Here is a 25,824-nt window from a genome sequence, read left to right as displayed (position 1 = left end):
AGTACGGCTGCCAACTTGAGTTACAAGTTACAGTAACACTAGCTCCAAGTCCAAAAATCGAGCAAATCATGTCATGTGCACACACCCCGCAAGAAAGCTTTCAGGTCAATCCTGTTCCCCCAAAAACCCATCTCTCAAAATTTTCACATGGCACCAAACAAAACCCAGGACAAAGGGGGTACATGGAAATGCAAACCAAGGTAAAATTGAAAGCTTAAGGAAAGCAAATGATGGACAGCACATACTAAAACCAGCTTGAAACCCGTGGCTCAGAAAGTGCAAGAAGCACCAAGAACAGTCATCCAATGATTCTCTAGAAGTTACGAGCCTAACTTGAGTCCCCAGGTTATAACGCTCCCAGGATGGGGATCAGTGGCATTTAGGAATACACAACAAATGTAAAAAAGCAATTATCCAAAAACATGGCAGTAAGGAGATGGAGCCAAGAGCAGCAAACAGGACAACCAACTGATCAGGGTACATGATTGTACCACTCGCTCACTGCACAGTGATCTAACGCTGAAAGGATTCGTGCACATGTGCAGAAATGGCTCAGCACTAAGTCCACAGGCTCTTGTGGCATCATTAAAATGTAAGAAAGTGAGGCAGGTGGGAGAGGATCTGAAAGCAGACAGTCATAATGCCAGTCCCTCAGCTGCCCCGAGGAAGGAACAGAGCAGAGAAAAGGGCTCACTAGTTACCATGGCAACACACACTGGCTTCACTGGGAAGAGCAATAGCAAGTTGAATTGGGGAGAGAAAATAATACAAGATAAAAGGGATTTTTACCTTGACGAATGGCAGACAGCAGGTCACATCTGGCATCACTAACAGGAGGCAGAGAAGACTTTGGTTTTGCAGTGGAGGAAGGCACAGAGGAGTCTGATGGTAGAAAAGGCGGTGGTGGTGGACCATCCAATGCCCCAAAAGCTGGAGGAGGGGGACCAGGTGGTGGAGGTGGAGGAGGAGCCCCACCTGGCTGGGGAAAAGAGGATGGTGGCAGGGAGGAAAATTCTGGTGCTGGTGGAGGCAGCGGAGGAGGAGGAGGGGCAATAAATCCAGGGTGAGGAGGGAAGGATGGAGGTGAGGGAGGGGGTGGAGTTGAAGGGGCTGGAAAACCCACAGCAGGTGGTGGAGGAATAGCTCCAAAGGGGGGAGGTGGGGGTGGAGCAGGGGGTGGAGAAAAGCCTGGTCTGGTCCCTGGTGATGCAATTGGTGGGGCAGGAGGGGGATGGCTGGGGCTGATCAGACTAGAGCGTTTCTGGCCTCCAGGAAGAGATCCGTTGTGGGCGTCTCCGGAGAAGCTGGAGGGAGGAAACAAATTATAAGAAATGGAATCTTATGAAAAACACTTCAGCATGGAACTTGCTTTTAATACCATCACAAACACCCAGGATTTCATCATTTTAGCAAGATGAATGTCCATGTAGTTTAACAATTTCCATTTGTGTGTTGGCTGCACAAGCTAAAAGAAAACCCCAAATCTAAGCTGCAGTGCAATTCTGAGAATCTGCTTTTCTATACTAGCTAGAGACCAGGCGTGATCTAGCTGCTGTCAATCAGTGCTGTTAATCTCCAATCCAAACTCAAAAAATGTTTAACGGTAATCCAAATATGCAAATCAACATGGTCCTTAGAACAAATGTATATCATGCATATTCATTACAAATATTCTTATAGACCCATTTATGAGCCAAAGGAGCCAGGACCAAGAATCAATTTGTAGTGTGTGTTCACTTCCTGTGTCCTCTAGCACTGACAGGAAGTGACTATGCAATGAGGAAGAACAGCTAAGATTCGGTTTAATTTTGCCAGCTTTTTAAACTACGATTTTCAACTTAGGTACATGATAGCTAGATTAAAAACTAAAAACAGGGATGCATAACCCTTTGTATATTACATTTAAATCGTCATTAAAGACTTTTTTTTTTTTTTTTTTTAGGAAAGTTTTCTTTGTAATTTTGCAATCCTATTTCCTTCTGTGTTCTGGTTTTCTGTTTTGCACATTTTGAATCTTTGGCTTCTAATTGTCTCCCCCCCCCCCCCCCCCCCCCCCCCCACCCCCCGATATGTTTATTTGTGATTGTTTAATATACATGCTTTAAAAAAAAAAAAACCAAAAACTTATGGATACTGTAAACTGCTTTGATACCTGGTGATACTGTGGTATAACAAATGTTTACAAATAAGTCATACAAAAGATGACCTGTATTTCAGAGCAGTGGAAGGGGCTTTGCTCAGAGGGCTGCAATCTCCCAATTTATTTTTTTAATAGTTATGTTCAGCTTAATAGTCAATTTAGCATCTACATTACAGCAAGAATATAGAAACACAGAAAATGACAGCAGATAAAATACTATGAGGATCATTTTCAAAGAACGACTTACAAAATTCCAAAGGTTACTATGTAACTTTGTAAGTACACCTCTATATGGCCTAGCCAGTATGTCCATTATTTACCAACTATTAAAGCTCTACCATCCAATCCTCTGTGCTTGCTTATCCCATGCTTGCATATATTTAGATAGTCCTTTTCCCTCCACCTCCATTGGGAGGCCATTCCATGCATCCACCACCCTTTCCCTTAAGAAATATTTCCTTAGATTAGTCCAGGGTCTGTCCCCTTTCACCCCTCATTCCAGAGCTTCCTTTCAAAAGAGACCTGCCTCTTGTGAATTTACATCACAGGGGTATTTAAAATGTGGCTCTTTTGCCTCTGTTCCAAAGTAAATAGGTATATACACATATAAACAGGGGTGATATGATACAGACGTTCAAATATTTGAAAGGTATTAATCGGCAAACGAACCTTTTCCAGAGATACGAAGGCGGTAGAACGAGAGGACATGAAATGAGATTGCATGGGGGCAGACTCAAGAAAAATGTCAGGAAGTATTTTTTCACGGAGAGAGTGGTGGATGCTTGGAATGCCCTCCCGCGGGAGGTGGTGGAGATGAAAATGGTAACGGAATTCAAACATGCGTGGGATAAACATAAAGGAATCCTGTTCAGAAGAAATGGATCCTAAGGAGCTTAGCCGAGATTGGATAACAGAGCCGGTAGTGGGAGGCGGGGCTGGTGGTTGGGAGGTGAGGATAGTGCTGGGCAGACTTGTACGGTCTGTGCCCTGAAAAAGACAGGTACAAATCAAGGTAAGGTATACACAAAAACGTGGCACATTTCTTGGGCAGACTGGATGGACCGTGCAGGTCTTTTTCTGCCGTCATCTACTATGTTGCATCTATACAGAGAAAATTAAATGTATGTGTATAGAGATCTGTGTCTGATCCCACATGTTTTCATAGAGCCATTTTAGTGGCTGTCCTCTGGATTAACTCCATTCCGTTTCTATCTTTTTTGAAGGAACGGTCTCCTGAAATGCACATATGACTCCAAATGAACTCTAACCAGAGCCTTATACAGAGGCACTATTGGGTACTGGAACAACCGCCCCCCCAGGACCCCCTAGTTTCTGCAATCTGCGCAAAAGGGGACTCCAAGAAAGAATCTATGATTACAGCGGAGAATTCTAACTTGTATAACATAGCAAGTCTTTACTAGCAGTCACCATATATCTCGGACTGCTACCCTGATGAAGAAACTAAAACCTGGCCACGCTGGCAGAAGGTCCAATTTCAGTGCTAGCTGGTTCAGCAGCAAAAGCATGTTTTTGGCAAAGTTTATTTGCTTTTAAAGTTTTTCATAAGATGTTTTTGTATAAAACCTAGGACCAGTGAGGAAGGGCCTACTCTATCACGAAGAGAAATGTTCTGTGCTTTGTGTATGCCAGTTCTTCTGAGGAACCCTTAACAAATGTTATAAATATGCTGTTGAATGTATTTATTTATCCTACATTATCCCAAACAAGGATGAGTTCAATGTGGCTTACAATAAACAGTATAGGATGCATAACAATGAATAACGCATCAAAAAGTAATTTGCTGTAAGAATCCAATTTTACAATACAGTATCATAAACATACTGGGATAACGATGGATGTTTAACATTTAGGAAATCTATTATGAACGAGAAATTGTACATGAAGCAAAGAGAAGGTTAATGGTAAATAGAGTAATAACCAATTCAGGTCAAAATTAATTGTTTGATATATGGTTGTTCTTTGTGAGAGTTTGCTTGAATAGGAACGATTTGAGGATTTTGCGGAATCTAGTATATTTCTTATTTTGGGTGGTCAGGGGTTCCACCATTTGGTTCCTAGGTAAGTGAAGTTTGCAGAGGGGACAGTTTTGTAGATCACTTTTTGGCAATTTGGGAGCTGTAGTCTGAGAGAGTTTCTTGCCGCATATTTAGTGTTTCTTTGAGGTAAGTTTATTGATAGTACCATATAGTCTGGAGCTGTGCCATTTAGGATTTGAAAGATAAAGGTACATAATTTGAAAGTGACTCTCACTTTGATGGGAAACCAGTGTAATCTGACTAATAAAGGGGAGGAACTTTCAAAATAAGAGATTTTGTATATGATGGAGTTTTTTTCAACAGGTACTCCTTACAGCCAGCATATATGGCATTACAATAATCGAGTTGGGATAATGTTAATGATTGTAACCAATAGTCTAAATGTTTCTGATGAGAAATAGGGACTGATCCTTTTTAGCTTCCAAAGAGACCTGAAAGATTTTGTGATTACTGAGGGAACTTGAGTATCAAAAGTTAAATGTTTGTCTATAAATTATACCTAGAGCTTTCAGATTATTGTCAATGAATAATTAAGCTACAGTTTATCACGTTATTGCTGTAAAATTGCTGGGTTACACTTCTACTTTGATCTACATAACCTTCTGCATGAATATTTGTCCTCTAGCTTGTAACTAGGGGACAACAGCAAAAGGGTGAAACCAAATAAGATTGTGCTACCCTGTCAAGCTTGCTTCCGTGAGCTCTGCTGCTTCAGTTTCCCCACCTTTACTGCTGAATCACCTCTATAAACATTGGTCCATCACTCCACTAAAACATACTAGTCAAGGTTTAGAAGGTCATGCAATGTGTTGATCCAGTTTAAGAAGGTATCACAACCTACACAGAATCCGGTTTTTGCCAGAACTCAAAAAGGATACAAAGCCTTTTACGCCATATTGCTGGATCACCTCGGTTTTGGTTAAAGACACCTTACCGTCCCCCCTTCTAGATACTCAACAAAATTTTTGTAGGGATTTCCAGATTGGGTAAAACACTGACACCTCCATACTGTCCCACTAATCCCCCTAGAGAAAGCTGGTCACTAACTCGTCTCACAATTAACCAGGGAGCAGAGGTTGATAGGCTTGATTTTTTAGGAGTGAAAGGTCACCAATAGCACTATAGCAGGTGGTTAGCTTCAGAGCCTGCAGCTTTAAGCCGTGCAGGTCTTTACTGAGCTGTAGACCCTCCAGAAGGGTCAGCAAATGTTCTCCCCTTTATTAGGTCATGCGGTCTCCTTTACTTGCCTTTCTTCATCCTTCCATTTCTGGTAGACCTAACTTACTCTCTCTCTCTACTATTTTCTGAACACAAATATCTCCCACCAAAATCCAACACACACACACGACCCAACACTCTGCTATAAATTCCAAATGCTTTTTCTCAGAGAAGAGCTAGAACTGCCCTTACCTTGGACGCTGGAGAGGGAATCTGTACTCCACAGCTTCTGTCATTATACCTGAAAATCCTCTCGCACTACCAAGTCTGGTGAAGAAAGTTGCATTTCCTCACAGGACCCCCCTCCCCCCACCCACCTCACAGAACTGCACAAAAACCTACATCGCTTTCCAATAGTTGAGAGCAGATGCATCCCAAGTCACCACATTTGGGTGGGAAAGAAATACATGAAATGTTCATTTTACCAAACCTAAATGTCCTTTTAAATCCTGAAGAGAGGCTAAAACTACTGAGGAATACCCAGGTACTGAAGCTTACCTGAAATCTGCAGGTGGCGGCGGTAAAGAGTCATCCAAGAATGAGGGAGAAGATGGTGAAGCAGAGTCATACTGCAGTGGTGGTGGATAGTGCTGCATATCTATATTCTCACCAGAACTTATAGAGCCATTTTGGTATACCACGTTGGAAGGGTGGCTAAGGGAAAAAAAAAAAAGTCCCCAGAAAGAAAAAATGGCTTTTTATAAAACATACACATCAACAAGGCTGCACACAACAGAGATTATAGCAGGCACTGGAGTCTGAATTCTAACGAGAAACTCTTTTTTTTTTCCAGGATGGATACAACTGGAGCTTGCTATCAATAAGGACCTCGCAAGCATTGGGTGGGGCGGTAAGCAAACACACAGTAAAAAGGTAACTGTGTACCTCAAGGTACAATTTTGCAAATTTTATTACAATTAACGATGGGAGGCCAACATTCTACACTGTACTGTGTGGTACTTTCATATTCCTGCTACTATGATCAATTTGCCTTTTTTTCTCGTTTACTTTGCTTTTCTGTGTACTTATGCAGATGTGAGCATCTTGTTACAGACAGGCAATTTAAAATTATGACAGCATATGTCCAGTTACAATTCCTGTACACCGTCTTGGGTGAATTTCTCCAAAAAGGCAGTAAATGAATCTTAATCAACTGCAAAAGCTTGGAGAAAAATGAAATACAGCAGTCTCAAAGCTTCCATTATACATACAGCTGTCCATTCAGAGAAGGTGGCAAGGAGGGTGGGGGATAAAGTGTGTGGGGTGAGCTGGGGAGCACCTGCTTGTAGTCAGCGTCAGGAAATGAGGGTGGTAAAGAGAGAGGGATGAAGTTACTTCGCCTGTAGCTCACATTACTTTCAGTCCAGCTGTCTCAAGTAAGTGAGATAGCTCCAGCCAGTACTCACATTCCTCTGGGAAACAAGAGGAATAATGAGCAGACATTTGAGTCCCTTAGAAAGGAGGCCAACCACCACCAAGCCTAAAGAAAATCTCATACCTTTGTGGTAAGTTCTTGTCCTTCTGTTCCACAAACTCCTGACCCATCTTTCGCTTCTCCCATTCCTCCTTTCGTGTCCGAATCTTGCGAGGATTCACATACTCACGGTTTGGATTATCCTTCTTCTCTTTCTAAACAGAATAATGGAAAGGGGGTGGGGGGAGAGTTATTTTCATGAACTGGAGATGTTTTGGAGTATGTTATGAGACATTTCCCTTCATTTTCTATGCAATTTCACTGCTTTTGTTTCTTTCCCCACCTTTTGCCTCTTGTATTTTAACCAAGACCTGTCGCTTCTTCCTCTATAACATTAGCAAAATTCGCCCTTTCCTCTCTGAGCACACCACCCGAACTCTCATCCACTCTCTCATTACCTCTCGCCTTGACTACTGCAACCTACTCCTCACTGGCCTCCCACTTAACCATCTATCCCCCCTTCAATCCGTTCAGAACTCTGCTGTGCACCTTATCTTCCGCCTAGACCGATATACTCATATCACCCCTCTCCTCAAGTCACTTCACTGGCTTCCGATCAGGTACCGCATACAGTTCAAGCTTCTCCTACTAACCTACAAATGCACTCGATCTGCAGCCCCTCCTTACCTCTCTACCCTCATCTCCCCTTACGTTCCTACCTGTAACCTCCCCTCTCAAGACAAATCCCTCCTTTCAGTACCCTTCTCCACCACCGCCAACTCCAGGCTCCGCCCTTTCTGCCTCGCCTCACCCCATGCTTGGCATAAACTCCCTGAGCCCATACGCCAGGCCCCTTCCCTGCCCATCTTCAAATCCTTACTCAAAGCCCACCTCTTCAATGTCGCCTTCGGCACCTAACCACTTTATCTCTATTCAGGAAATCTAGACTGCCCCAACTTGACATTTCATCCTTTAGATTGTAAGCTCCTTTGAGCAGGGACTGTCCTTCTTTGTTAAACTGTACAGCGCTGCGTAACCCTAGTAGCGTTCTAGAAATGTTAAGTAGTAGTATTTGTCGATAATCATGCTAATCCATGGTGCTCAGCTTTACGTTTAACAGGAAACACTGAGAACTCCTTATGTATTAAGTGCGGCAGAAATTGAGACAACACAAAGAGGAAGAAAGCCATTAAAAAATTAATCTCTATAGCCAAGCAGATTTAAGCATGATCGGTCCCTGAATGGGGACAACAGAAGGTGCGCAGGAAAATGCACTTGTGCTCTACTCTGAACGCTTCACTCAAGACCATACCTGAAGCACTGCACCAGCAATCGGTCATGACGAGGGTCACAACACAATGTACTAAACTGTGATCCTTCAGGCAACACAAAGTCCAGGTGTTGTCTGCAGGGTGATCGTGAGCTTAGTTGGAAGCAGGGTTGGGGGCTGAGGGGTACTCGGCTGGGGTAGAGACCAGGATCTACATTCTAATGCTCCAAACTATTTTTCCTTTTGCTGTGAAGTAAATACATTTTGGCGATTCTGAGGGAAGAAGCAACCTTTTATATACACACTTATGCTGCACTCAAACTATTAGTAGTAGTAGGATATTACAAGTTTAAATCAGAAAAATATGGAAACTAATTTGAGAGCTCCGAGGTACTTCAGGGCTCAAAGATGGAGAAAATTAACTGAAAGCCACCTTCATCTCCTTTGCAGCCATTAACTCCTGTGGCTCTCTCCAAGCTGCTTCCTGCTTTGATCTTCACCTCCACATGGTAGGTTGTACAAGTGCTGTAGCACTCTGCAATGCTCAATAATTTTCTATCAGCGTTTGGATTTTAACCTGCCACTTTCTGCCTTTACAGTTGGGCCTACTAGGGAGCTAAAGGGGCAAATTCTCTAGGTAAATTAGGTCTCCTGCATGCCATATGTACCTCCCTTCATTTCTCATTTAAGGCATTACCGTATTTTTCGGACTATAAGACGCACTTTTTTTCCCCCAAAATTTGGGAGGAAAATGGGGGGTGCGTCTTATAGTCCGAAGGTAGCGGTTTTTGACCTCCGTTTTGTACTTACAGGATTCCGTGTTCCCTGGTGGTCTAGTGACGTCGGGGCAGGAAAGAGCCCCCTCTTTCCTGCCCATCGCGCTGCTCTCCCTGCTTCTCAATGGTTTCCGGCGGTCTCGGCGATATTCAAATTGAGAAGCAGGGAGAGCAGCACGATGGGCAGGAAAGAGGGGGCTCTTTCCTGCCCCGACGTCACTAGACCACCAGGGAACACGGAATCCTGTAAGTACAAAACGGAGGTCAAAAATTCGGACAAGACGCACCGGAGCACCTAGGTTTTAGAGGAGGGAAAGAGGAAAATTTTTTTTTTCCTCTTTCCCTCCTCTAAAACCTAGGTGCGTCTTATAGTCCGAAAAATACGGTACCTCCTCCTTGGCTCCCGTTACCAGCTATTTCTTCCTGCATACCAGTTCTATGGTATTTTCTCATGATCTTTCATACACTCTTCTCTCTCATATGCTTGGTCATCATCTCCGCTTCACCAGACTCCCGAGAACCATTTCACAAGATCTCGGTATCCTTCCTCGTCTCTTACCCTGTGTTTCCTCTTCTCCTTCATGATATCCTTTGTGTCCTGAAGCATCTTCTCCTTCCACAGGTCAAAAAAATATGAAGGGTCGGTATAAAACTTGAGTGCTTCTTTGCCATCCTCCCTGACAACAGAACAAGTCAACATTTATGAGAAAAAAGTCCAGCTCCAAATTATTAAAAAAAAAAAAAAACTAACACCACCATCTCCTGCTCCTTATTTATGGTTCATTTCTACCCCACATTTTCCCGCAAATGCAGGCGCAATGTGGCTTACATGAATTATAAAAAGAAGAGAAGTACAATACATGAATGCTACAGAAGAATGAGGATGTAACGCTAACAACAATAATGACTAAACAGCAGAGTTACTGATGGAATATTCTTTCACAAACAGCAAATATTTCCCCCTGTATCTGTAAGCATATGGCAACAATTCGGCGACATCATAAAATCGTAACCCCTAGTTCAGCGCTCAGTGATCATTCTGCGGCCATGACCTCAAGTCACATGGTTGCAGAAAGTGTGCAGCCACTGGGCAGCGCAGGGGAATGATGTCCTATGGAAAGCCTACCCAGGTTGTGCCCCCAAATGCGGATTTCACGATCCCCATTTAGGAAGCTCTGCTCTAGTTAACATAAGTACATAAGTAGTGCCATACTGGGAAAGACCAAAGGTCCATCTAGCCCAGCATCCTGTCACCGACAGTGGCCAATCCAGGTCAAGGGCACCTGGCACGCTCCCCAAACGTAAAAACATTCCAGACAAGTTATACCTAAAAATGCGGAATTTTTCCAAGTCCATTTAATAGCGGTCTATGTCTATAGTTCTTCTAGCAAAGTGAAGTGTGGCTGCTCCAGTTTGCCCCTTCCCCTAATTCTATGTTCTGCCGCTATTGACAGAAATCATTCTAACACAATTACATTAATTCAAGGGAACCTGAACAGAAGGGGCGGCTTTTCTCTCATCAGAAGCTACAGCTGGCTTTAACTTCTGTTGAAAACTTGCTGCCTTTGCTTTAGCACTGGCCTGCTTGGTAGGGTTGTGTTCCATGCAAAATTACTGAACAGAACAGCTCTATCAGATTCACTCCCCATTTTGTTTTTCTGCCGTCTTCCCTTTAGAGAATCTATCAGATGCGACTCCTGCTGACACAGGAAAACACTAAGACTGCTCAGTGCATCTGAGCATGCTCACTAGCAGCAGGTAGCAGCATACTGGTCAATGTCTGCATCCAGAGTGCACCAAAAAGAAAAACACTCAACACAGGAATCCTGCCTTTCCCCCCTTTGGGAAAGGCACAAAGAAGCAAACATTTCAGAGTGAGCTACTGGAACCCCGCTGCGGCAGGAAACAGTAACCTCTGGTCACAAGGGCCATAGATCAGGCTGCTGTCCTTGGATTTCAGAAGGACCAACTATTCTCTTACAGATGCCTCTAACAACCTGAAATTACTTTGGTTTAAAAAAAAAAGGGGGGGGGGGCTGGGGGGAGGTTGCAATGAGACATTCTTATACTGCTTCAGATTCATTCGTGCTTGTGAGATTATACAAAACTGTAGCATCTCCCAAAACGATAGCAGCACTTTGATTTTGCATCCTTCTCCCTGCTTGAGTGGACACTAGTATCTGCCCGAGATCAGAATCAGGCAAACACTAATAAGCAAGCTGAATTCATCTGCAGCAACTAGACTGCCCCAGACTGCACCTTCTTGTGCGTTCTGAACCAGGTCATGAAGGAGGTTAGCAAGCACTAATCACTAAAAAGTGACATGGTCTTCTGTGAAGGTGATAGAAAACAAATTGCATATGTAATCAAACTGGGGCTTGAAGATTATAAAGAGCAGCTTAGCTCTTTGAATCCGGACAGCAGCACTGGTGGGGAGGCGCTAGCTGACTGGGGCTATGGATTCTCCCAGGATACACGGGAAGATTTTTTTTCTCCTTTTTTTAATATAGAAGACAAAACGAGCAAAGGACACTTCTTCATACAGCTTGCATGGTTTCCGTCAAAGGAGCCAGACAGAAAGAGCCTGCTCAATATTAAGGATGCTCAAGTGGTACCTATTATATCCATTTCAACTAGTTGTTGTGTGGAGGGCATAGGGCTAAAAAACAAATACATGAACTGAAATACTGGCTGCTTTTAAAAAAAAAAAAGTGAAAAATACTTGACTTAACACTAAAAAAAAAAATCATTGTGTTTGTGTGCTGGCTAACTAAGAAGAGAAATGTTAAGATATTGTTTTCAGTAGAGCTGCAATGTGTGACTGAGGTTTGTAAAATTCAGATTCTAGAACAGGACAATAGAAATCAAACAAAATAAAACATGGAAAAGAAAATAAGATGATACCTTTTTTATTGGACATAACTTAATACATTTCTTGATTAGCTTTCGAAGGTTGCCCTTCTTCGTCAGATCGGAAATAAGCAAATGTGCTAGCTGACAGTGTATATAAGTGAAAACATTCAAGCATTACTATGACAGTAAAATAGATACCATTGGAGATTCTACATGGAATGTTGCTACTATTGGAGATTCTACATGGAATGTTGCTATTCCACTAGCAACATTCCGTGTAGAAGGCTGCGCAGGCTTCTGTTTCTGTGAGTCTGACGTCCTGCACGTACGTGCAGGACGTCAGACTCACAGAAGCAGAAGCCTGCGCGGCCACATTGGTGATCTGCAAGGGCCGACTTCTACATGGAATGTTGCTAGTGGAATAGCAACATTCCATGTAGAATCTATAGAAATCAAACAAAATAAAACATGGAAAAGAAAATAAGATGATACCTTTTCTATTGGACATAACTTAATACATTTCTTGATTAGCTTTCGAAGGTTGCCCTTCTTCCTCAGATCGGAAATAAGCAAATGTGCTAGCTGACAGTGTATATAAGTGAAAACATTCAAGCATTACTATGACAGTAAAATAGATACCATTGGAGATTCTACATGGAATGTTGCTACCATTGGAGATTCTACATGGAATGTTGCTATTCCACTAGCAACATTCCGTGTAGAAGGCTGCGCAGGCTTCTGTTTCTGTGAGTCTGACGTCCTGCACGTACGTGCAGGACGTCAGACTCACAGAAGCAGAAGCCTGCGCGGCCACATTGGTGATCTGCAAGGGCCGACTTCTACATGGAATGTTGCTAGTGGAATAGCAACATTCCATGTAGAATCTATAGAAATCAAACAAAATAAAACATGGAAAAGAAAATAAGATGATACCTTTTCTATTGGACATAACTTAATACATTTCTTGATTAGCTTTCGAAGGTTGCCCTTCTTCCTCAGATCGGAAATAAGCAAATGTGCTAGCTGACAGTGTATATAAGTGAAAACATTCAAGCATTACTATGACAGTAAAATAGATACCATTGGAGATTCTACATGGAATGTTGCTACCATTGGAGATTCTACATGGAATGTTGCTATTCCACTAGCAACATTCCGTGTAGAAGGCTGCGCAGGCTTCTGTTTCTGTGAGTCTGACGTCCTGCACGTACGTGCAGGACGTCAGACTCACAGAAGCAGAAGCCTGCGCGGCCACATTGGTGATCTGCAAGGGCCGACTTCTACATGGAATGTTGCTAGTGGAATAGCAACATTCCATGTAGAATCTATAGAAATCAAACAAAATAAAACATGGAAAAGAAAATAAGATGATACCTTTTTTATTGGACATAACTTAATACATTTCTTGATTAGCTTTCGAAGGTTGCCCTTCTTCCTCAGATGGGAAATAAGCAAATGTGCTAGCTGACAGTGTATATAAGTGAAAACATTCAAGCATTACTATGACAGTCTGACAGGGTGGGAGGATGGGGGTGGGTAGGAGGTATGCATGGGGACATCAAAGCATATCATTGATATTCTAACAGGATGGGTGTGGATAGGTGAGGGGTGGGGCGATCAACAGAGAAATACAGCTTTAGAACAGGACTTGAACTGGGGAACCTTACAAACTTGCAAAAAAAAACACATATGTTAAACTTCATCCTTATGGTCACCAAAGGGATGTTAAGCTCTACATTACCCCAGGAAATACGGTGAGGAACCATAATAATGCCTCTAATATCAAAAAGTTCTTTTGTGGGCACACTTCACAGAAAAAGAGTCAGTTGTCTGGGGTCAGTGTCTATTCATCTTTGTGTATCCATTTGTGCATACACAGGGAGTAAGTCTCAATGTGGCAGAGAGGGAACTCCCCGTCACCCATAGGCCTGGTGGAAGCTACAGCAGGGGCATCAGAAGGAGTGAATTAGCAAAAACCAGCTCCGGTTCTGTCACCAGAACATGCTCAGAATAACCAGCCATCAAGTTTGGAAGGAGGAGAGAATGCTCCCACCCCACACCCCTCTATAATTCACTCTCAAACATCCCCCACATTCTCCTGTTACCCCATTAAGAACTAAGAGGGGCATAATTGAACGAAAACGTCTATCTCCGAGAACGGGTCCGTGAAGGGGCGGACCGAACCGTATTTTCGAAAAAAATAGACGTCCATGTTTTATTCGACAATTTGTGAGCTGGGCGTTTTTGTTTTTCAGCGATAATGGAAAATGAAAGCGCCCAGCTCAAAAACGAATAAATCCAAGGCATTTGTTCGCGGGAGGGGCCAGGATTCGTAGTGCACTGTCCCCCCTCACATGCCAGGACATCAACCGGGCACCCTAGGGGGCACTTTTACAAAAACAAAAATAAAGGTAAAACAGCTCCCAGGTGCATAGCACCCTTCCCTTGTATGTTGAGCCCCCCAAATCCCCCTCAAAACCCACTGCCCACAAGTCTACAACATTACTATAGCCCTAAGGGGTGAAGGGGGGGCACCTACATGTGGGTACAGTGGGTTTGGGGGGGCTCCCATTTACCAGCACAAGTGTAACATGTGGGGGGGGGGGGGGGCCTGGGTCCACCTGCCTGAAGTCCACTGCACCCCCTAATAACTGCTCCAGTGACCTGCATACTGCTGCCAGGGAGGTGGGTATGACATTTGAGGGTGAAAATAAACAGTTGTGAAACGGCATATTTTGTGGTGGGAGGGGGTTTGTGACCACTGGGGGAGTCAGGGGAGGTCATCCCCGATTCCCTCCAGTGGTTATCTGGTCATTTAGGGCACTTTTTGGGGCCTTATTCGTGGAAAAACAGGGTCCAGGAAAAGTGCCCTAAATTCTCGCTAAAAACGCATATTTTTTTTTCCATTATCGGCGAAAGGCGCCCATCTCTGATCGTCCGATAACCACGCCCCAGTTCCGCCTTCACCACACCTTCGACACGCCCCCGTCAACTTTGTACGCTTCCGCGATGGAGTGCAGTTGAAAACGTCCAAGTTCGGCTTTCGATTATACCGCGTTATTCGTTTTTGGGAGATAAACGCCTATCTCCCGATTTAGGTCGCAATATAGGCGTTTTTGTCTTTCGATTATAAGCTGGTAAGTATGCCCCAACTATGTCCTTCACAGAGACATCCCGAAGTCTATGAACAGAGAAAGGGAAACATGCCATTATGCCAGAACAAGGTTGATGAGCAGCATTTCCTTCTCTATTCAAATTGAAAGTATACAAATTAAAAAAAAAAAAAAAGAAAGATACAATTTTATACGCCCTGAGGTTTCACGAAGAATTTTGGTAATGGCATTTCACACCTCTGCCTGCTTCATTTTACTAGTGTACATCATAGTGCCTCTTATAGTGCTACCAAAACAGACTGGCCACACCTTACACAATAACCCATTCAATGCACCAGTTGAGGACAATACATGCAGGTGACAATGTGAATTCTAGTCCTTTGAAAGTCTTGAGGTGAAAGCAGCAGTCAGTTTTGCTACTTCAAACTAACAGCTCTCTCTCAAATTCACAGCTCCACAAAACATGGGAATTACAAACCAATGGAAGAGTCTGAGGCTGGTGCTCAAAAGACAGCAAAACTGACCAGCACGTACAGACAAGAAAGCTTTTCAAATCCAAGACGGAGAAATTCACATACTGCTGACTTGAATGGGTTTGTGAACGGCATAATTAACCCCATCTTGCCTAGTAACGAGTATTTTATACACGAGTATACTGTTAACAATAAAAGGTGCTCAGACAGGAAGGTATGAATGGAAAGGCAGTGATAAAATTAGTACAAATGTAACTCGCCAATATAACGAATGTTGTATACTACAGTCACTGCAGATATTTCATGCCCACACAAAAATGTCAAAGGGTTGAAAGTAACAGGAGCCTTGCTTACCTGTAGGGGGAAAGGATGTTGAGTGGTGGAGGGGTATTGCATGTGCCGTAGGTTTCAACGACAGGAACTGGCAGGGAATCCCGGACAAAGAGCTGCTGGTCCTGGGCTGTGGAGCTCTTGAAGGCCTTCCTTGTGTTAATGCCTTGTAAGGACACTGAGGAAGTAAAAAGGAAGGTGGTTCACACTGTAAAGAAGCATCACTTCTGTTATATCTTCTACGCTCAAAAGATCATTTAAAGGGTTCCGAAGCAAGGTCAGAGCTTTCAGGTACTATATGTGCATCTGCTCTGATTTATAGTCACATATGGGTGTTTTTCTGGTTAAAATTACTATTTCAAAGCACAGTTGCTGTACACAAGAAAATAAAATGTGAGTTCAAGATTTTTTATTTTTTTTTTAAATAAACTGCCCATGTCACTTCCTGGCAGTTTGAATAGATGCGGCCTCAGCATAACAGATTCAATAAGGAAGAATCATTTTTACAAATGACTTACTGTCTTGAATAACAATGCTCCCTATGAATTTACACAGAACCATGGTTTTATACAATCCTATGTACGACAAGAACATTTTCTCTCACTTTTAAATACAGCATTTTAAAATACGAGACCGAAACAGCATGCATAGAAAATGTTCAGGAACAGGATGAGTTTTGCACCAGTAAAGAGACACCAGTTTGGTTTCCGAGTCTCTCTCTCTCAGGAGATGAGAAATTTCAGAACTTTAGAGGTACTATTATCCTATATAATAATTCTCACCTGGAACATTCTGAAGCTCACTCTGTGGGAGGGAAACACTGAAGGCTAGGCTGTCAGCAACACTCACTCTCACTCATGCACCACTCACTCACTGTCACTCAGGACCCGCCCTCAGCCACGCCCCTTCCGGACATAATTCACAACCCCAACGTTCTAAATGAAGCCTCAAAACCGGAACTAAGGCACCAGAGATATCCTGTTTGCCCATGTCTGTAAACCGGAAGTCAGAACTGTGAAGCGTCGTGTGCCCCGCCCTCGCGTCACAATGTCATGACGATGAGGGCGGACCACACTGCAGGAAACAAACGCAATCTCCGGCGGACTACACTGCAGGAAACAAACGTGCCATCTCCACGGAAACAGCATCACGGAGCGCGCAGGTGCCTCGAGGGGGGTTGGGGGACAGCTGCCTCGCTGACGGTGGGTGGTGAGGCTGCAAACGCTATCTCCCCGTGCCTGCAGGGGGCTTCGGGGACAGCTGGGTCGCTGACCATGGCTCTAGAGGCTGCAAACCCCATCTCCCCCTGCCCCAAAACCTTGTTAGCGCCCGTTTCATCTCTCCCAGAAACAGGCCTTTTTTACTAGTTGTTCCATAAAGTTAAAAAAAAAATCTCCTGTACCTACCAAGGGCATAGTTAAGCTATGGAACTCTTTGCCGGAGGATGTGGTAACAGCGGTTAGTGTACCTTGGTTTAAAAAAATGTTTGGACAAATTCTTGGAGGAAAAGTCCACAGTCTGCTATTGAGACAGACATGGGAAGCAACCGCTTGCCCTGGGATTTGTAGTGTGGAGTGTTGCCACAATTTGCATTTCTGCCAGGTAACTGTAACCTGGCTTGGCCACTGTTTGGAAAAACAGGATGCTGGGCTAGATGAACCATTGGTCTGACCCATTATGGCTACTCTTATGTAATGCTACTTTAACATTTCTCCAGAACCAATATGTATATCGCACCACACACAAGACAATTTTTAGTCACCAAAGTATATTAAACATGTTTAAAGCGAGAGGGTCAGATCAGAAAGTCAGAGTTTTTGGATTGAACAGTAAATCTCAGAGATGCGAGTCTTACAGCTGGGCTTGAAGAGGGCACAAATAAAGATATGTCAGCTCAAAGTTGTTCCAGGTAGACGCCAACACATCTGTTTGGACTATACACTTTCTCCTTACCTTCCTCCTCTTTGGGATCCAGCTGGGTGACTTTCACTTGCAGACGGTCCACCCTTTCTCCTAACGAGGTCACCCGCACAGCAAACTTGCCGGCCTCTGTAAACAGCTCACCAAATATGTCTTCGGCATATTTACCTGGAATTATCAGAAATGAGTGAACGACTGCCCTCATCTACACAAAAACAGAAAGCATGCAAAGTTTTCTAAAGCTCAGGCTCAGCTTTGAAATCTAGCCAGGCTGCGACCAAAAAGTCTGTTTATGCAGACCAAGCAGAGGTCCTAAAAAACAAGATGGCAAGCGATCTGCAAAATCCAACGTGGAGACAAACAAAGCAGATCAATCAGTGATATGGTTCAAAACTTTATTTTCAGAGATTCGCCCGACACAGACTGTGTTTCGCCCACAAGGGCTGCGTCAGGGGCTAATAGTCCAAGCAGGACATGAGATTGAAAGGTAAAAAACCAGCAGGGTGCTTTCCTCAATCAAGGTGAGGACATCAGCTCAATACACAGGGTAAGTCTGGTCGCATCTCTCAGCTGCTGGATTGATCTGCTTTGTTTGTCTCCACGACCAAGCAGAGGTCTCCATGGACGTGATGAGTATTTCTAAACCTATAGACGGAGGACAAATAAAATAACCAAAACAAAATGTGCTGAGACAGCAATATACACATTTCTCACATATCTAATGGCTCTTCCAAAGTGCTGGTTTCGTGAATCTGTAATCACCAAGAGCTTTAAGCAGCCCTATCAAGTCAGTCCAAAGAATCACCTTGAGACCTCTTCAGGAGATACGTTCTCCTCTTACACGCCAACAAATTAATGAAGCACCTTCCACATTAAGACGCCTGAATTTGATTAATCAAAAAAAAAAAAAAAAAAAAAAAAAAAGAACTGACCCAGTCATCTGTCAGCAATGTACAAAATCCTCAACTTCCTTCAGAGGACCCTTTTTTTTTTTGGATCAAACGTGAACATTTTATTGTAACCACAGAAAGGCAATATATCAAGTCCCATCCCCATTTATCTAGGCATACCATATGCTGAAGGAGAATATTTGTTTGCTTGCTTGACTGTCTTTTGGTTAACAAGGCATCAAGTGGGTTTACAAAGCTAAATACTAAATAAACCGTAGTACGGGATCCACACAGATACAAAAAGATCAGTGGTCTATAACAGTACTTCAAAATGCCTGCTCAAAACGTGGGCTTGTTTAGAAACTACTGCGATATGGATTTCTGCGTTTCTCAAGCTGATCCTCGAGTACCTCCTTGAGCCAGTCTGTTTCTCAGGACGCCCGACTTCTATACAATGAAGGCAATGCATGCAAATCCCTCATATGCATATTCATTATGGATATCCTGAAAAAAATGACTGGCCTGGGGATGTGTCCAGGATCAAGTTGAGAAACAGAGAAGTGCCTATTTTTTTTTCATGGCCACTAAGCTATTTAGGACAGTGCTTCTCAATTTCACCGCCCCCACCCCCCTCCTCGAGGCACACCTAGCTGGTTATGTTTTCAGGATTACCACAATGAATATGCAAGAGAAGTCTGCATACAATAGCTCTCTAATATATACAAGTTAGAAGCTGACTGAATTTCGGTTTCAGCACTGAAATCTGCTCCAAATCCATATTCTGTCGTTTCAATTTCAGTCAAAACCAAAACTTATTGTGCACCCTGAGTGCTCCTCCCCCCTCCACCCCTGAAGAAAAGTGGGCTTAGCTCATTTTCTCTCCCCTTCCCTATAAACCCACCACAACAAAAGCGGGCTCAGCTCACTTCTTCCTTTCTTCCCCCAAACAATAATAGGCTCAGCTCCCTCTTAACCCCCCCTCCCCAACCCCCAGCTGCTTCTACCCATGCCAGCTCCAATCTCATAAGAACATTAACAGCCATACTGGGTCAGACCAATAGCCCAGTATCCTGCCAATTCAGGTCTCCTGACGGAATCCCAAATAGCATCGAGATTCATGCTACTGATCCCAGGGACAAGCAGTGGACTTCCCCATGTCTATCCCAATAGAAGACTATGGCCTTTTCCTCCAGGAATTCATCCAAGCCTTTTTTTAAACCCTGATACACTAACTGCCCATACTACATCCTCTGGGGTTTGTGGAAGCTATTTTGATGGTGGAGACTACATGGCCAGGAGCAACCAAGATCACGCCCTCTCCAACTAGCCACTAGACATAGTAACATAGTAAATGACGGCAGAAAAAGACCTGCATGGTCCATCCAGTCTGCCCAACAAGATAACTCATATGTGCTACTTTTTGTGTATACCCTACTTTGATTTGTACCTGTCCTCTTCAGGGCACAGACCGTATAAGTCTGCCCAGCACTATCCCCTCCTCCCAACCACCAGCCCCGCCTCCCACAACAGGCTCTGGCACAGACCGTATAAGTCTGCCCAGCACTATCCTCGCCTCCCACCACCGGCTCTGGCACTGACCGTATAAGTCTGTCCAGCACTATCCCCGCCTCCCAACCACTGGCTCTGGCACTGACCGTATAAGTCTGCCCAGCACTATCCTCGCCTCCCACCACCGGCTCTGGCACTGACCGTATAAGTCTGTCCAGCACTATCCCCGCCTCCCAACCACCAGCCCCGCCTCCCACCACTGGCTCTGGCACAGACTGTATAAGTCTGCCCAGCACTATCCTCGCCTCCCACCACCGGCTGGCTCTGCCACCCAATCTCGGCTAAGCTCCTTAGGATCCATTCCTTCTGAACAGGATTCCTTAGAGACCACCAGGAACTCTAAGTCAGACCCACAATTTTTTCTGGTGGGGAGGAGGGGTTGCGGCACTACCTTTGTTTGGGGGGGGGGGGGGGCAGTTTCGGTTGAAAAAGAGCAGCAAGTTTTGCCCAAAACTGGAAAACATGGTTTCAGTCAGCCTCTCATGCAAGTTTCTCTTATGCATATTCATTGTGATATCCTGAAAGCCCAACTGGCTAGATGTTCCTCCAGGGGAGGGTTGAGAAGCACTGTACTAGGCAGCAGTACATTCAGCTCTCCTGAAACATCTTCTAACTTGCCTTTCACTCGCTCACACTGTGTGCTGTTTTTCATATGGCCTGGTTATCTACTATAATAAAACTCACCCTCAACGTTCTGAAGACAACATTCTGAAGTCACTCAGTCAGTCACTGAAGGGTTCATGGATTCATGGTGGTGAAGCCACAACACTGACCATGTCTCTCTGCCCCGCCCTCGCATGACAGACCAATCAGAAAAAACACCCTCAACATTCTGAAACACAAAGGACCATCACAACACCGTTCCCAGGCAACACTAGGCAACGTAAGACGGACCAATCAGAGGAAACTACGTGACAATAAGGGAGGAGCATTCCCCAGCAGAATGGCTCATTATCTGTGCAGCATGGAGAGCACAGAACCACCGCTGGAACGAGAGAAGAATATTCCTGCTGTGGTGGGTATGTGCAAAAATTTACATTTACATTTCACATTTACATTTCACCAACAGAAAAACCCCCCTCCACGAACCTCCTTGACAGACAAAACCACACACACACAATACAACAGAAACACACCCTCAAAGCCACACACCAATACAACCCACTTTGCCAGCACAGCACAGCACATCCCCCAACCCCCAAGCAAAAAACAAAACAAAAAAAGACACACATCAACAACCTGCACACATACCGCACACTCACACACACAAAATAACTCTGTGACACATACACACACACACAAAAAAAACCACATGCTAGCGCCCGTTTCATTGGTTTCGGAAACGGGCCTTTTTTACTAGTTGCCCTATAAAGCAAGTTCTTGCAGCTTTGCTCGGACTGGTCCCTTTGCTCAATTTTATCCCACCGATTAACTCAACTTGGCTTATTCTTTGGTTTCTAATTATTTAGAACTGAAATGCAGATGAGCCTGGGCTTCCTGTATAGTATTACTCAATTTTCAGATTAGGACATGGAATTACAACTAATCAATTCTACCGGTCATTTGCGTTTAGACTTAAGACGACTCATTTCATACACTTTTTGTTCAATTACAGATGCCCTTCCTCAATCTAGGCAACCTATAAACCGAATCATGGCCTTGGAGTGGAGGAGTAGCTTAATGGTTAGTGCAGCAGCCTGAGAACCAGGGCCCACTGCAGCTTCTTGTGGCTCTGGGCAAGTCACTCCACTGCCCCAGGTACAGAATATGTAAACTGCTTTGATTGTAACCACCGAAAGGCAGTATATATCAAACCTTATTCCCCTTTCCCTGATACTAAAAAGAAAAGTCTCTTGTTTGACTCCTGCACGATTCCATGCCATATTAGGGGTGGGGAAACCTTATTGCCAATAATTGGTCTGAATGCACTTTTTCTAATTATTTGTAAATTTTACTTTTTGTACACCAACCAGATCTGCTGGTCAGCTTGGGCAGTATAGAAAGTGAGAATAAGCTATAATACACTTAATGGTTATCAAATGTCTGTAGTACAGAAGTTGTCCCTCTTCAATTTAATCCCACCTATTTTTTCTCAGTTATGTCTCAACACAAAGCCTCTGTTTTTCGCCACGTGTCCTGTCTCGACTAAGCTACTTAGAGAGCAGGGACCGAGTATCACAATCACACACTCTCACTTTCAACAAATGGCCGACCAAGAAATTAACTCAACCCAACTCCTCTTGACCCCTCTCGACTCTCATTGTTTATTCCACAACAACGAATCAAGCAAACTGATCTAACGCCCAACCTAATCTCTTCCACAAGAGCTCATACAACCTCTAGTTATTCCTGTTGACCTCCAAACCCACCCCATTCCTTACCCTGTACCCTTCATTTTGTACCTACCCTTTGTTCCATGTAAGCCACACTATCCCACCGAATGGTCGGTTCAATGTGGGATAGAAATGTAATAAATAAAATAAATATGTACACCTTGTATGAACTATGCAAATTATAATATATTCACATCTATATTATGCAATTCAACTTATCAAGAAGGTAGCTCCAACGCTACTGATTAAACCCATAATCCCAATGGAGGACCTGACACTACAAGAACAGGCTAACCGTCCAATTGGAATAAATGGCATTTCTGAAGTAATATAACCCGGAAAAGAGGCTACCATATAAGAATGTTGGAGCAAATAGTTACAAGAAAGCAGAATTTACTTCAATGCTATTTTCCAAACCAACCTAGTATCTAAAAAAAAGCAGAAAAGGCAAGGGAAGAACAAAAGCTTAGGGACAAGGGGGAGAGGAAGATAATAAACAGTTCTAAGGGGATTTTAAAATAATATCAAAATGTTTAACTAGGACCAGAGACTGACCAATAAACTGTGTCACTAGGCGAGAGTGGTTTATTTCAGATTACTCCTTTTCTTCTCAAAATGATGCTCTAGCAGGCCTCTGCCAATGTCACCGCTATACAGAAATTTTCTACAGCACTGCCTGAGCACATCTGACCCCATGGGGGCATGCACCCTGCAATAAGTGACAGATGGATTAGTGCCTTCTCCCAGGCTGTGATTTCATCTCTCGTACTTCCTGTTCCCTTCACACACTGTAAAAGCAGACCGATAGCTGCAGATTCAGAAATCCATCCCCATGGAAGGGCTGCAGGCATTTAATATCACAACACAAAATATAAATCTACTCCTAGTCCAATTATTTCAGTAGCCATCTCTTTTCCCTTACAGACTAACGTGGAAAGTTTATTTGCTGAGTCTCTCATCCTCCTCAGCAGAAATCTAACACTCTGCTTGTGAAAAACATTGCGATGTCAAAAAGACAGGGACAAGCTAAAGAAAACCTAGATGCAGAAATGGAATTCTGAGAAATAAAATAATTTATTCCATTGGAGAGAACTGAGCAAGAACAGGAAGGAAATTATGCACAGAAAATATTTTAACATATAAATACTTCTGGGTAGATCAATAGTTCTTTAATAAACTTTGGTATGCAGCTATCATAGTGCTGAACTTGCACACATGCTTTGGGGGGGGGGGGGGGGGAGAGAAAGTTTCAGCAAGATCTTTCTGATCCTTCTTGAGAGGATGGCTGCTGCTCCCACCAGGAATGATGTATACTTGTACCATGTATTTGGTGCAAATATTACACAGTGGAGGAGCAACCTAATGGTTAGTGCAGTGGGCTGAGAACCTGGGGAACTGGGTTTGATTCCCACTGCAGCTTATGACCCCAAGCAAGTCACTTAACCCTCCAATGCCCCAGGTACAAATAAGTACCTGTATATGTAAGCCGCATTGAGCCTGCCATGAGTGGGAAAGCGTGGGGTACAAATGTAACAAAAAAAAATTTGTTCTCTTCAATGCAGGGGCGTAGCCAGACAACAGATTTTGGGTGGGCCTAGGCAAGAAGTGGGTGGGCACCAAATGTTCTCCCCCCCCCCCCCCCCCCCCCACCCCCCCAAAAAAATATATATCTCAGTTGGCAGGAAAATGCTTCTTTCCACCATGGCAGTCTCCAGCAGGCATGCGCTGAAAACTGAGCATGCACAGATGCCGGTATCATGGAGAGTAGTGTTTTCGTTACCATCAGAGGGAAGTCTTCAGCTGGCGGAGCTTGAGATCCCCACCAGCTACCGCTAAATGTGTGCTACTGTTGGGTGGGCCTGAGCTCTAAGTGGGTGGGCCCTAGCCCACCCAGGCCCACCTGTGGCTACGCCACTGCTTCGATGCACTCTCCTATGGTTTTATGTTGATTTACACATCTATATATATAAAACTCACCCTCAACCTTCTATTGGCTGCTGACATCACTGAAGCCAAGGTTCGTATGTTCGAAGCTCTGAAGCCTCGAAAATCACAGTCTGTGGGCCCCACCCTCGCGTCAAACGTTATGACGTTGAGGCCGGAGCACATTCTCAGCTCCAACATTGTACTCCACTGTAGCTCTGCTCCGCCCTCGCGTCAAAACGCGATGACGTCGAGGGCAGAGCACACGTTACTTCGGCAGGTCAGTGGGGTGGGGGGGCCGCCGACACACGGAGACACAAAGGGACGGAGGGGAGCCTTGCTAGCGCCCGTTTCATTGCGATTTGAAAGGGGCCTTCGTTACTAGTGCCAATATAAAGCACGAACTGAAAATTTTAAGTACACACAACAAAAGGTTTAACTCTGGAGTTTGAGCAGGTCTCTTGCAATTTCCCTGAGTCCTAGAGGGAGATATAGTCAGCAAAGTATATATAGCAACTAAACAAGTCATGCTGACCATAGTGTCACAAAGTCAAAACTGAAGCTGAACCAAATCACGTTCAACGAGGGGAAGAAATTTGGACTGTAACATAAGCTGCTCCAAATTGCTCAGGAGCACTTTAAAGAACCTGGATAAAAAAGATTCTACAAAACTCATGACCCAACGGCGACATGTTTTAATGCTATGAATTTTGCTGTTGGCCTAAGAGCCAGCTCTGTGGCTGCCACTAGGTGCTAAGCACCCCCAGTATTAAGCAAGCTCGTTCATTATGTCTAGCGAGGGGTAATCTGTACTGTGTTTGGCACCTATGATTGTTGGTATGTTACGTATTTTGGAAATTCTACATGGAACCTTGAATTCTAAAGTGATGACTAGGTCCCTCGAGGTTCTGCCAGGACTTTTAAAACTCTAGGGTGATTTAATCAAACCCCTTTTGACCTTCTGATCCCTCTATTTCATCGATGTCAAGCCAGTGGAGCATAACTGGAGTGTCGCACGGGTCTGGTCTTTCCACTGTATTGTTTACTGTATTTTTGCGATCCCATGGTCCCTCTTTTAGAAAGAAATGGTTTTCTTCAATATAATCTCAGCAGATATCACAGTATTAATTCATATCCAATCAACTGTTGGAAATGAACCTTCCAGACTCTGCATAAATCTATTAGATAAATGGAGGATATACCATTAGTTAAAACTAAACACAGATGAAACAATTTCTGTGTTTTGACACTAACCACAGAGAATGCCTAAAACTATTACTGTTAACCATTGTTCTCTTTTGCAATGCCATGTTTTGATTATTGTAATGGTTTATTTCTTGGTACTTCTAAACCTCAGTTAAAAGCATTACAAATCACCCAGAATTCTATGGCAAGAGTACTAGTGGGTATTACCTAGATATGAGCATAATTAAACTCTGGAATTTGTTGCCAGAGAATGTAGTAAAAGCAGTTTGCTTAGCAGAGTTTTGTAGTAAAAGCAGTTAGCTTAGCAGGGTTTTAAGAAAAAAAAGTTTGGTTAGTTTC

General features: G+C 43.8%; 1 protein-coding gene across 2 annotated transcripts in view; it reads right to left on the bottom strand.

Moving 5' to 3' along the window:
• Window positions 1-25,824, bottom strand: part of WASF2 (WASP family member 2) — a 71,514-nt gene that overhangs the window by 7,307 nt on the left and 38,383 nt on the right. For both annotated transcript variants that reach the window (XM_030217371.1, XM_030217372.1), the window contains exons 3-8: window positions 17,598-17,732; window positions 15,669-15,822; window positions 9,435-9,552; window positions 6,914-7,044; window positions 5,914-6,069; window positions 790-1,304 (exon numbers count right to left, since the gene is read on the bottom strand). In XM_030217371.1, coding sequence (XP_030073231.1) covers window positions 790-1,304; window positions 5,914-6,069; window positions 6,914-7,044; window positions 9,435-9,552; window positions 15,669-15,822; window positions 17,598-17,732 — 1,209 coding nt within the window. The remainder of the gene's footprint in view (window positions 1-789; window positions 1,305-5,913; window positions 6,070-6,913; window positions 7,045-9,434; window positions 9,553-15,668; window positions 15,823-17,597; window positions 17,733-25,824) is intronic.

Source organism: Microcaecilia unicolor, chromosome 11 (genome assembly GCF_901765095.1).
Source record: "Microcaecilia unicolor chromosome 11, aMicUni1.1, whole genome shotgun sequence".
NCBI classification, from domain to species: Eukaryota; Metazoa; Chordata; class Amphibia; order Gymnophiona; family Siphonopidae; genus Microcaecilia; species Microcaecilia unicolor.
This window is presented reverse-complemented; position numbering and strand designations above follow the sequence as displayed.